The sequence below is a fragment of the Dendrobium catenatum genome, unplaced genomic scaffold (genome assembly GCF_001605985.2).
Source record: "Dendrobium catenatum unplaced genomic scaffold, ASM160598v2 fragScaff_scaffold_1546, whole genome shotgun sequence".
NCBI lineage: Eukaryota > Viridiplantae > Streptophyta > Magnoliopsida > Asparagales > Orchidaceae > Dendrobium > Dendrobium catenatum.
In genome coordinates, this window is record NW_021320008.1 from 348825 (window position 1) to 361156 (window position 12332).

The 12332-nt window shown below is 36.8% G+C and overlaps 1 protein-coding gene across 1 annotated transcript; it reads left to right on the forward strand.

The window, feature by feature from the left end:
- The first annotated feature begins 4607 nt into the window (after positions 1 to 4607).
- On the forward strand, positions 4608 to 5363 carry LOC110106346 (uncharacterized mitochondrial protein AtMg00810-like). The gene has a single exon (XM_020836215.1). It carries the CDS (start codon positions 4608 to 4610, stop codon positions 5361 to 5363), a length of 756 nt encoding a protein of 251 aa, XP_020691874.1.
- Positions 5364 to 12332: the final 6969 nt, after the last annotated feature.

Below are 12332 nucleotides of genomic sequence, written 5' to 3' on the forward strand. Positions count from 1 at the left end.
TCAAAGATCCACCTTGTCCCCAAGGTGGAAATATGCTCGTGTTCTCGCGGAGGTGGCCATCCTTGATATGACTGAAAAACTTTACTGTATTGCTGAAGCATAATACTAAGTTAAGTGTGGCAGAGATAAGGATGCTCAGGTGGATGAGTGGCTTTACCCATAGAGATAGGATACAAGATGAGCATATACGTGAAAAGGTTGGAGTAGCTCCAGTAGAAGATAAGATTAGAGAGAGTCGCCTTAGATGGTTTGGTTACATAAAACGGCGGCCTTCCAATGACCCGGTTAGGAGAGTAGAGGTATTAGATTTGACTTATGTTAAGAAAGGTAGAGGCAGACCTAAAAAGACTTGGTTAGAAAATATTAGGAATGACCTTTCTTTATTAGATTTAAACGAGAATTTTACCTTTAATAATACCTTATTTGAAACAAAATAGATATAAGATTGAGATATTAAAATTATATATATAAGTAAATATATATATATTTTTAATTGAATATGCAAATATTTAAGAACTTTGTGATGTATATTTTATAGAATGAAATGTAAATATCTCCAAATTATTTATGAAATAGTGTTAGCATTACAAAAATCCAATATAGAAAATATTAATTGCCACAGTTTAATGAATTAAACCTTAATTATTTTGTTGGTTTAGCGTTAACAATATTGGATCTGCATGATTGTTGTTCTATTCTTTTATGAAAGATTCACTTCATTTTCTATTCTTTCTTTATTAATCTCTATTAATTAATGATTTTTGGTACATTTGGTTAGGGTTTAAATTAAAATTTAAAAACCAAAGAAAATTTTACCGTTGCCTTATTAATGTCATATTGGACAGGTGTTCAGATGATTTTTGTTAAATATAAGTTCTACAAAATTTAATATATTAAGCTAAGTATTAAAAATTTTCATAATTAGGAGGTGTGTTTAGTAAGATCAAATTATGCAATTTTCATGAATGAAAAATATTTGCAATCTCTTTGTTCAAAGTTTTATGTGTGAGTCATTAAATATTTTATCGCGCGTAAAAATCATCTCTTAATGACAAGTTTTAAGGATGATTATTTGAAAAAAATAATTTTCTTAGTAGTTGACTATGTTAGGTGATCATTATGATAATTATGTTTGATATATCATCAAATAGTTTTTATCATCGGGTACAAATCTTGAGGCAAATTTTACAAGGAAACTTACAAAATTAAAACTTTGACCGTAAAAACTCCGATTTCAGTATACTTATAGTCAAACTGAATATCTTGAAAAGATGAACCAAACGAAACCAAATTCGGCCAAATTCTAAATATTTGCACTTTGTTAAGTATTTTAAATACAATGAATGTAATTTACACTGTATTTAGAAAGCATTGAATTGTAAATATTTGCAACTAGACAACCGGCCGTTTAATAAGACCCATTTAAAGACTTTGTTTGAGATGATTTTCTTAATACTTCTTAAAACAGGTTTTTGGTATAAAATTTTTCATTTTTGTGCTACCGTGCCAAATGACGCCTAAGGCACTATCGAAATCAATCTTCTTATTCTCAAGCTTTGGCAGGATATATTATAGAAGACTTTCACTTATTGTATGTTTGCCAATAGGTCGTACGTGCTCAATTGAATATGATAACGAGCCAAATGTTAAAAAAATAAATAAAACATTTTCTTGTTGGGAAATTTCTATAAGTAGACCCATATACTTATATATATAAATAAAGTTTTATACATTATACGCTATCTAAAATTAAGCTAATTAAATTTATGATCTATTTAAGTATTAAATTATTATTTGGCATATATGACATCTCAATTAAATTTTGTACGGAATTAATTTGTGTACGTAGAGGCCGGGTATTTATTTTATTTTAATGATGGGCTGAAATAAAATATTTATACTTTAAGTATATGAGGGTCGTGGTCCCCAGTTTAAGCGGTTAAGTTCTCATTTATCTCATTTCCCATCTTGAGTGAAAAGAAGGGGTCTCTCGCTCTCTTCGAGAACACCGCTCTAAACGTGGAAGACCGAAAACCTCAACTCTGCATTTCAATGGATTCAGGTACGCTACCGAAAATTCTTCTCGATGATTTGACATGTCTTTCGGAGACGATTAATTTTATTTTTTTAGTCTCCATTGCATCCTAACATTGCTTTGCAAGCCAAGATAAACAATATAGATTAGCTTATTGAAGCTCGACTTGTTTACATCTGTCTGTTAAGACATATTAGACATATTTATATAAAAGAATTCACATATGAGAGCATGTGACTATTGAATACAATGTAAATGATTAACTCAATTGATCAATATCATAATTTTTTTTTTTTTTAGTTTGACTATCAATATCATAAAAAATTTGCATACATAACTAACATAAAAAACATTCACCTAAGAAATTGGTAGAAATAAGTATAAAATGTAAATATAACTTTAGAGAAATATGCACAAATATTTTTCCATAATTTTGCACCAAATCAGCATGCATTCAAGCCTTAGCATACCCTTCACCCAATATTCCACTGTGACCTCCTCATATTGAATAAGATCCTAGCTATGAATGTAATATAAGATGATACATGCTATAACTACATGACTCATCATATGATATGATGAATATGATAATATGGTCCATATGATGTTATAACATGATAATGATCATATATGTATTGATTCTTTCATTGTATTGATTTCTTTAAAGATTTTTTATAATATACTGGGCGTTTTAATACATTGGGCTTTATTTACGCTTTGTAAATATTGTGCTTGCACTTTTAAAATCATGATTAAGAAATAAAAATTTTGATGTAATTTGTACAATGCTCATGATGATGAAAATGATTTTGAGATTGTAAACGCTACAATCATTGTAAATTAAAGCAATGATGTTTCTAATTTATGTATGTTGATTGACTCAGATTTTATTTGAGACAACTTTGATGCTATTTCTTAAATCAGCTTTCTAATAAAAAAATATTTTTTTTACTAGAAAGCTGATTCAAGAAACACTAAAAAAGTCATCACAAATGAAGCCTTAGACTTGATTTGTCATAGCTTTATTACTGCTTTCTAAATCTGTTTTCCTATTTTATCCTCTTATATTTAAATTTGTTCATTTTTTAGTTCCAATAAGAAGATTTCATATGTAATATGTACTATTATATAATTGTGGGTTCGGCCCCGGCCTCCAACCGACATTTTACTTTTTTTCTTTGGCGAGGGAGTTTTAACGGATTAAGTTCCTGGTAAATTTTGAAAGGAATATGAGTTTGTAAATAAGACACTATCCAGAGATTTCGCCCTCATTTTGCGAGGACTTTATGATCCGAGTTTTGGTTTCCTATAGGCGCAAGCCCCTATAGTTAATTACCCCTCCCGATAACGAGAGAGAACTTTCGATTAAGGCTAGTCGTTGATCAGATACATAGAGATACGTGATATCTATCATATAGTAGCAGCATGAGTTTGGATTTGGGAATTTGAGAAGTTTGATATTTAAAACAAAAAATTTTCACCATCTTGCACTTAAAGCAGATGGTGGAGGAATGTATGATAGACCCGATTAAGATCATATGGTTCCATTATCCCGGGCCATCGTGGTCCCTAGTCTACTTAGTTAGAGGAGGTAGTTGACCCAACCTGACAAAAGGATCATTGTCGGCAGTCATGGGTTGCTTCGTCTAAGGGGACCTTGTAGACCTATAATGTGTATTTGCCTAAGCGGACAAATTTGAATCCACCTTAGCTAACAGAGGGCTTTGTGCCCTATCGATTATATTATATTGATTCATATATCAAGGATTTAATGTCACTAAGGAGCGTATTGGCTCTGGCCGTAACCGGTATTTCGTGGTGCCATTTGGCTGCAAAACCACTCAGTTCAGAGGGCCCCGGGTCATAACCGTTTATCATTGTTAATAACAATATTGCTAACTACTATTAATGATAACAGTGATAACTAACATTATCAAAGGATAATCCTATCAATTAACAACAATACACAATCAACAGTGATAATGATAAGCAAAAATTATATACCTTCTTTTGGAGTTTTGTGAGCTTTCTGGATGCTGTGAGTTGAAGAAGTATAGTGAAATAGACCTTTAATGGAGGGAAATTGGTTTGTTTGATCTTTTTTTTTTTCTTTCTGTAAAAGGGTTGATTTGAGAAGTTAACAGGCTTTGGAAGTGGGAATAATTCTAAGAGTGTGGAGTGGGACAGTGGGTTTAAGGCTATCATGGGAGGCACTACTTATGGGCAAATTATTGCGTCCGGTGTCCGGATTCGTCCGGACATCAATCCGGTGTTGCCACGTTACCAAAATACACCGGGGCCCAGTATATTTGGGTGACGTGGCGTCACCGGATTGGATGTCCGGACATCCGGTGACCGGACGCAATAATCGCCCCTACTTGTGAGGTGGATAAGAGCAAGAAAACGGTAGGGACTTGTTAGTGCAAGGGTAGAGACGATTTGACGGAAAAAAGGTCAATCTATTGTGGCTATTTGCTTGGAACTTTTATTTGGTCCGGTCACAGGACGTAGCTCTACGTTCGGCCGCCAGTAGAAAAGCCGTTTTGCTCAAAGTATACTAGCTCGAGCAGGTATGACAAATTGTAAACCAGTATCAACTCCTTCTCATTTAAAATCCTCTAATTCCCCTGGTCTAACTGCTGCTTATTCTAATCCTACGTTTTATCGTCAACTCGCCGGCTGTCTTCAATATCTAACTCTTACTCGCCCGGACATCGCTTACACCGTCAACAAGGTTTGCCAACATATGCAGAATCCGACCATTCTCCATTTTGAAGATCTCAAGCGTTTATTACGGTACATTCAAGGCACGCTGCACGTCGGTCTCCCTCTGTTCCGGGACAAACCGATTCTACAGTCTTTCTCTGACTCCGATTGGGCAGGAGATGTGAAGGATCGGAAATCTATAACCGGATATTGCAATTTTCTTGGCTCATCTTTGATATCCTGGAGTACAAAGAAACAAAATGTCGTCGCCCGGTCATCCACTGAAGCCGAATATCGGGCTCTTGCTTCTACGGCAGCTGAGATCACCTGGATCCGGCGACTATTACATGAATTAAATTGTCCTCAACCCACTTCCACATCTCTCTTTTGCGACAATACTTCAGCTATAGCTTTAGCAAACAATCCTGTGTTTCATGCCAGGACTAAACACATTGAGGTTGATTGTCATTACATTCGTCATTGCATTACAGATCAAACAATACAAATTCATCACATACCTACTACCGATCAAGTAGCTGATATTCTGACTAAACCGTTACCTGCTCCTAGATTCAAACTTCTTGCTCACAAACTGGTTCAACCGTTGGAGACACCAGTTTGAGGGGGGATATTAGACAGCAGTTATTTACTTTATTTACTTTAGTTTTATTTTACTTTACACGTGTAACTTGGTTATTGGTTTATTTTGTTCAGGCTATCTATGATGCCTATATAATAGGTTGTACTCTTTTACATTTGAATATACTTGATTTTCTTTCTTTAGTTTCTGTTTTCTGTTTCCTTCTTTCCCTTTCCTGTTCAAGCTTTCACCGAAGCTTTCAGTGAGGAGTTTTTTTAGTTCTCTGTCCAAGTCGAATCCCGGCTCCATGTAATTTCATTTTAAGGACGAAGAGTTGCATTCAGACGAGAAGACGACTGCCACTGCGGGATTTCAGGGATTCAAAGCAGAGATTTGCAATGGATTTCTGATAAAACGAGTTCATCACATTAAATGTGATTTGAGGTTTATTTTTACATTCTGCATTTTTTTTTTAAATTAGTAATAATATAAAATCATGTCATTATACCAAAGTAACCAAACCATGTCATGGCCACTCATGAATCCTAAAATGGCAACGACATGTCAATCAGTTATAATTGCTTCGCTCAGTGTGTATTTCCTTGAAAAATTATTAGGTGCGGAATGCGGACGGGGTGAGAACCGTCTGCACAGACACAGGGTACCAAGCGGTACCCAGTGGTACCGAGTGGTACCGAACGGTACCGAGCGCGATTTTATACTAGTGTGCGGACGGTTCTCCCGTCCGCACTCCGTACCTAATAATTTCTCGTATTTCCTTAGAAGACATGTACCTATTTTGAAATGTGCGTATTTCTCTTCGTTTAACGTGTCAAATTTGTCGAATATCAAAATTAGATAAATTTGGAGTGCATTTAGGGTATTACTGATGTTCTGGTCGCAACGACGCAATTTGTTTATGATCAGAGGTTGTTTGGGCGACGTCGAGGCCAATTCTCCTCGATATGCGTGATGTCAATTTGGAACTGCCTCGATTTGAGCGTTGACCTCAATTGTATAAAATAACAGTTTAGTTAGAGTGTTGACAGTGTTCCGGATGCACTGACGAAGTTCGTTCGTCAATCAGACATCATTCGGATGACGCCGAGGCCTAGTTTTCTCAAAATAGGCGCGCTTTGCCTCTATGTTCTTATCGACCCCCCTCGCATGCCCATTGATTTGTTAAATTGAATGTCATCATTAGGTACTCTAAGATATTTGAGATTTTCCAATCGCAAAGACGCTGTCCGTTTTATGATCGGACTTTGCGTGGGCAACCTCGAGGCTTCCTTCCTCGATATGCGTGTTTTGTCTCAAGATTCATGTCATCACCCCGGATGATCCAAATTGAATATAGAAAATGTATTTCTTAAGTATTTGCATTATTCCAATCGCAACAGAGAAATATGTTTCTAGAACGGACATCATTTGTACAACAACGAGGCCAATTTTCCTCGAAATTTGTGCTATTGCCTCGGTATCCATGCCACCAATATGGATGCTTCAAATTAAAAAAAAAACAAAATATAGTTTTCAAAGGTTGACAATATTTCGGACGCAACGACGAAGTCTGTTTGTCGATCCAACATCATTTGATCAGCCTCGCGCTTTAATTTCGGGTGTCTATCGTCCCTTTTGACCGATCTCGTCCAATTTAATCGCGAAGAGCCTTGACCCAGCATAATCCAATGTCCTGATCAAAACGATACCATCCGTTTGGCATTCAGATGTCATTTGACTTCTTAAGTGATGCGTTTTGTCAATATACACATTGCCTAAATCATTAATTTCGCCTCTTTTTGCGTGGTTTTATGTGTAGGGGTCAGCAATAATAAAGACATTTGATTTTTTTTAATGTAAATTTGTATTATAATATTAGTAAGTATACATAGCAATAAGTCAATCATCAAACTTAATGATTAATTATGATTCTATAATATAGTAATAAATAAAAAGATAATACATATATAAACTTTTAGCCTTTATTTAAGAGAATTTAAACATGAGCAATGATTAGATAAAAATATTATTTTATATTGTATTTGTCAAATTATGACTTTTAATATGTCATTTATTTCAGAAGCAACATCCAATATTTAAATCAATTAGGATATAATCATTTTCATTTCATTCTCAAACATTATTTATTTTTTATTGAAAGAGTATATTGCTTCTCTAACTAGTAATATAAGGATATAAGGATAAAACTCTTTCATTTAACATGCAAATACATTTCCTTTCATTATCTTATTTTAATTTTATATTTAGTTTTGTATATTTATGAGTTTCAATAAGATGATTTTATGATTTTATATTGAATATTTATTACTATAATAAAGAAATTTGATTATTTCTTTTAATGTAAATTTGAGTAACTGAGTTATAATATTAGCAAATATACATACAATAAGCCATCCCAGTATGTCATTGAATCATAAAAAAATTGAATTGCCATAAAATAAAATTTAATCACTCATTTTAATTATTTTTTTTGAAGATTAATACTTTTACTTCAATGTTTCATCAATTCTTAGATATTTCTTTTTAAGTCAAAGCCTATGCATCATGTACCGGCATATGAATTCGCCCAAGGAGAATGATGGGCATCACTCACCTACATTCGCTCACCTACAATCGCCAAGGAGCTTGCCCTACATTAGGCGACCAAGAATTTCCTTACCAAACCACATATGAGCTAGCTCACCATACTTAGCTACAAGGAAGCGCCTACGTACCCCAGAAACTCCACACTCCATTCAGCTACTACCACTAAGCTTAGGGACTTTTCACCCCCGCAAACATCTGTTCTCGCCTTTCATGACAATATGACCTTGAACCAGCCACACCAATCATAAAATTAATAATACAATTATCTAGCTATGGGTTCATCTCCTCTCAGCACTCGCCCACAGACTCACCCTACACAAACTCACCTCTCTTGAGCTTACAACTGCATCAAAATCTGAGTCAAAATCTCTTTTCATCATTCCGTCCACAACGAAAAGTCATTCCTCCCCTCTCTCTCTTTCAATATTTTACCCCAATAGTCTCTCTCTTTACAGCTGAAGCATTGTATGGTCCAGGTAGAAGTTGGATTGAAGACTTTGAAATGTTAAAAACCTGTTATAAATAAAATGAAAGCTCACAAAGAATTTTACAGGCCACAGCAGGAAGTAGCCACCGAACAGCCAAACTCCTCTTCCACGTCCAAAGAAGCCTCAAGTAAACACCAAGCTGCATTGCAATAAGTCTTATTAGATTCTTTGTACAATCCTCATTGATTTATTGCCGATTTCCTTATTAAAAAGAGCTGTCTACCGGTTTTCTTATTAGTTTTCTACAGTGAAAGATTTCTTGAAAGCTATAAAACAATCTTGGATCCCTTCGAAGGCCATTTAAGGTGACAACACAGCAGCTAAGCATAGCCGGCCAATACAATCCTTGGGCAAGTTCTTCATCTGCCGCACAATAATTCACTAGAAGTGTTGAAATCTATTTACTGCTAGTCTTTGATGTTTTTCTTTAGTTTTCTTCAAACTCTTGAGTTCTTATGCAGTTTAAAGATTTAGTCATTTGGCGGTAGAGCGTTTTTGTAGGTTTGAGCCAATTGTAAAGTAAGGTCATCTTTGGTTTCTCTTTTATTAGTTGGTGAGGCCTTAATCTTTGTTTTTGTTACTCGGTGTTTAATTTTTGGTATCAGAGCCTAGGTCAGAATGCTCTAGTGAAAGATAAGATTAGAGAGGAGTTGCCTTATATGATTTGGTCACATAAAACGGCGGTCTTCCGATGACCCAGTTAGAAAAGTAGATGTATTAGATTTGACTTATATTAAGAAAGATAAAAGTCGACCTAAAAATATTTGGTTAGAAAATATTAGAAATAATCTTTCTTTATTAGATTTAGATCAGAATTTAACTCTGAACATGACACAATGAAGAAAAATGATTCATATAGCCGACCCCATATAGTAGGATAAAGGCTTGTTGTTGTAGAGTAGGTCAGAATGATTCTTAGGAGAAACCAACCCCATCAAACCTAAGAGTTAGCTATGGAAGATCCAACAACTACAAACTAGGTTCATGGGCGGATCCCCATTGGGGGGGGCGGGGGGGGAACAAATGCCCACCCTCAAAAAAATAATAATAATAATAATAATAATTTTAGATGGTATATTTTGGAATATTTTGAATATTTTGGATATTTTACCCCCTCTCAAAAAAAATTTTGCCCTAATTTTATCAATCCTAAGTGTCTTTGCCCATCCGCTACCATTTTTTTTGCCCACCCTAAAAAAGAAGCTGGATCCGCCCTGACTACATTAGTAGCCTACAAACGACGTGATAGAAAATCTAGTTCATTTCGATTGGATGAATACCAAATCGAACGTGAAATGAAAAATCCTTTCATCAAGTGTTCCAAAAATCGTCCAATGAAGATGAACTTTATCATAGAAGAGAAACTATAAGAAGATATCAAGATTTTAGCATTAAGATAGACTTTTGAATTTTGAGGGAGAATTAAACTTTGATGATTTTATAGATTGTTTGCACATAGTGGAACACTGAAACTTATTTTTTAATATAAAAAAGTCCTTTTTGATCATCACGTAAAAGTAGTAGCCATAAGCTAAAGAAAAATGCCTCCATTTGATGTGAAAATCTTAAAATAACAGAAGCCAGAGAGGGCTAAAATAAAATCCATTGCTACTTGCCAGTGTGGTTCCCAGATCAGCCAAGAAGACGAAAGTTTAAGACTTTCTATAGCAGAAATAGATTTTTTTTTTTTTTTGTAACAAAACAAAGTGTCCATCACTACTCGATTGTGGCTTTTGTAAAGGACCGTTGTATTCTTTAGTTTTATTACCTATTTTGCCATCTGCTTTCTTTTATTTAAAGACAACTGTACACATTCTTCTAATTAATGAAATCAATATTTTCTCTTTCTCATTTTACTACCGTCTCCGTTCCCTGTGTGCTTTGTTTCTTTTCCTCTATCATGGTATCATGAGCCAACCTATGGGAGATCAAGAATCTGCAACCTCCCTCCCTCCCGTCTCCGCCGCTATCTCCGGCAACTCCACAACCGAAATCCACATTCCACCGCAACTCAAGTTTCTCATCTCGAATATCAAGAATCTCGTTCCCAATGCTCTCACCACCGACAACTATGCTATATGGCGCATTCAACTTCTTCAACAGTAAACAACTACGCCGGCCACCTCACCGGCACCACCCCCTGTCCCGTGGATGTCTCCTCACAAGAATTCCAGCGCTGGCAATTAGCCGACAACAATCTGCTATCCACACTTTTCTCCACCATTTCCCCACCTCTTCTTCCATATATCATTTCTTGCACCACCACCCACGCGGCATGGACAGTTCTTGAACGACGCCTACAGCCAACGTGTCGGTCGCGCGTCATTCAGCTCAAGAATGAGCTTCATCATGTTCAAATGCAGAACATGACTATGCAACAATATCTCAACCACGTCAAAGTCATCGTCGACAATATAGCCGCTGCCGGCTCCAACGTTGATACAGAAGACGTCATTCTCCACATTCTAAATGGACTTCCGACTTCCTACAATCCGTTCAAAGCCGCAATTCGTACGTCGCCTCTCCCGGTAACACTTGACAATCTTTACTCTCTTCTGTGTAGCGAAGAAATCATAGTCAATCAAGAAATCTCCAAAGAAGTCTCTGCCGTCGCCGGTGCTACCGCTCTTTATGCCACATCCTCAAATCAAAGCAGAAATCGCCCACCACGAAAATTTGGCAAAATTCGCACTGCACCCGCCGGACAACCTTTGCCTCAATCAACCTCCTCGCCGAACACCTCAAATTCGGCTTCCGCGACTACAGCCAGACCAATTTGTCAGATCTGCAACAAAATCGGGCACATAGCGTTAAATTGCTGGCACCGATCCAATCCACGCTTCGCCCCGACCAATCCTAGATCCATGAATGCGTTTCTTGCCCAACCGAATCAGACGGCATCTCAAGATTGGATCGTAGACTCGGGTGCCTCCACCCATCTTACGCCCGATCTCAACAATCTGCAATATCCTACAAACTACCAAGGTCAAGACAGCGTCTCTATTGCAAACGGCTCGCAACTTCAGGTTGCTCACTCCGGTCAAGGTCTTCTTCCCCTACCCGACACTCCCCGTAAGATCTATCTACGCAAACACCTTCATATTCCGCATTTATCTCATAATCTCTTATCTGTTTCACAACTTACTACCGATAATCCAATTTCGGTAAGTTTTGATGCTAATGGCTTTCAAATTAAGGATCGCAAGGACCATCGTCTACTTCATCATGGGCCTCTTCGTGACGGGCTATATCACTTCTCTCGCCCGACCACCACTAGTCCGAAAGCGCTCCACGTTACGACGAATCAAGAAACGTTCTGGCATGCGCGTCTCGGTCACCCTCATCACGGGCTTCTCAAACATTTGCTACCTCATTTACCGGATATTACTCATGTTTCTAATGAATTTGCTTGTATTTCCTGTACTGTTTCCAAATGTCATAAATCTTCTTTCAATAAAAGTAACTCTGTTTCACTCGCGGCGTTTGATCTCATTCACTCCGATGTTTGGGGTCCGGCACCGGAAAATTCAATGGATGGTTTTCGGTATTACGTCATTTTTATCGATGATTTTACGCGTTTTTCTTGGCTATATCTTATGAAATCTAAACAGGAAACGTTCTCTAAATTTCGCTTATTTCTTCAACTCATTTCAACACAGTTTAATACCACTCCGAAGGCATTTAGGTCCGATGGCGGAGGCGAATATACGAGCCATGAGTTCAACAATCTCCTTCATTCACACGGCATACTAAGACAACTCAGCTGCCCTCACACACCCGAGCAAAACGGGCTCGCCGAAAGGAAACACCGACACCTAATCGAGCTCACCCGAACTATGCTCCACGCTGCTAACCTTCCGAACTTTCTGTGGGCCGACGCCATCGCCACTGCTAACTATCTGGTAAACCGCCTTCC

Excerpts from the sequence above, each read along its gene's own strand:
- LOC110106346 (XM_020836215.1), top strand. The coding sequence starts at position 4,608 with ATGACAAATTGTAAACCAGTATCAACTCCTTCTCATTTAAAATCCTCT.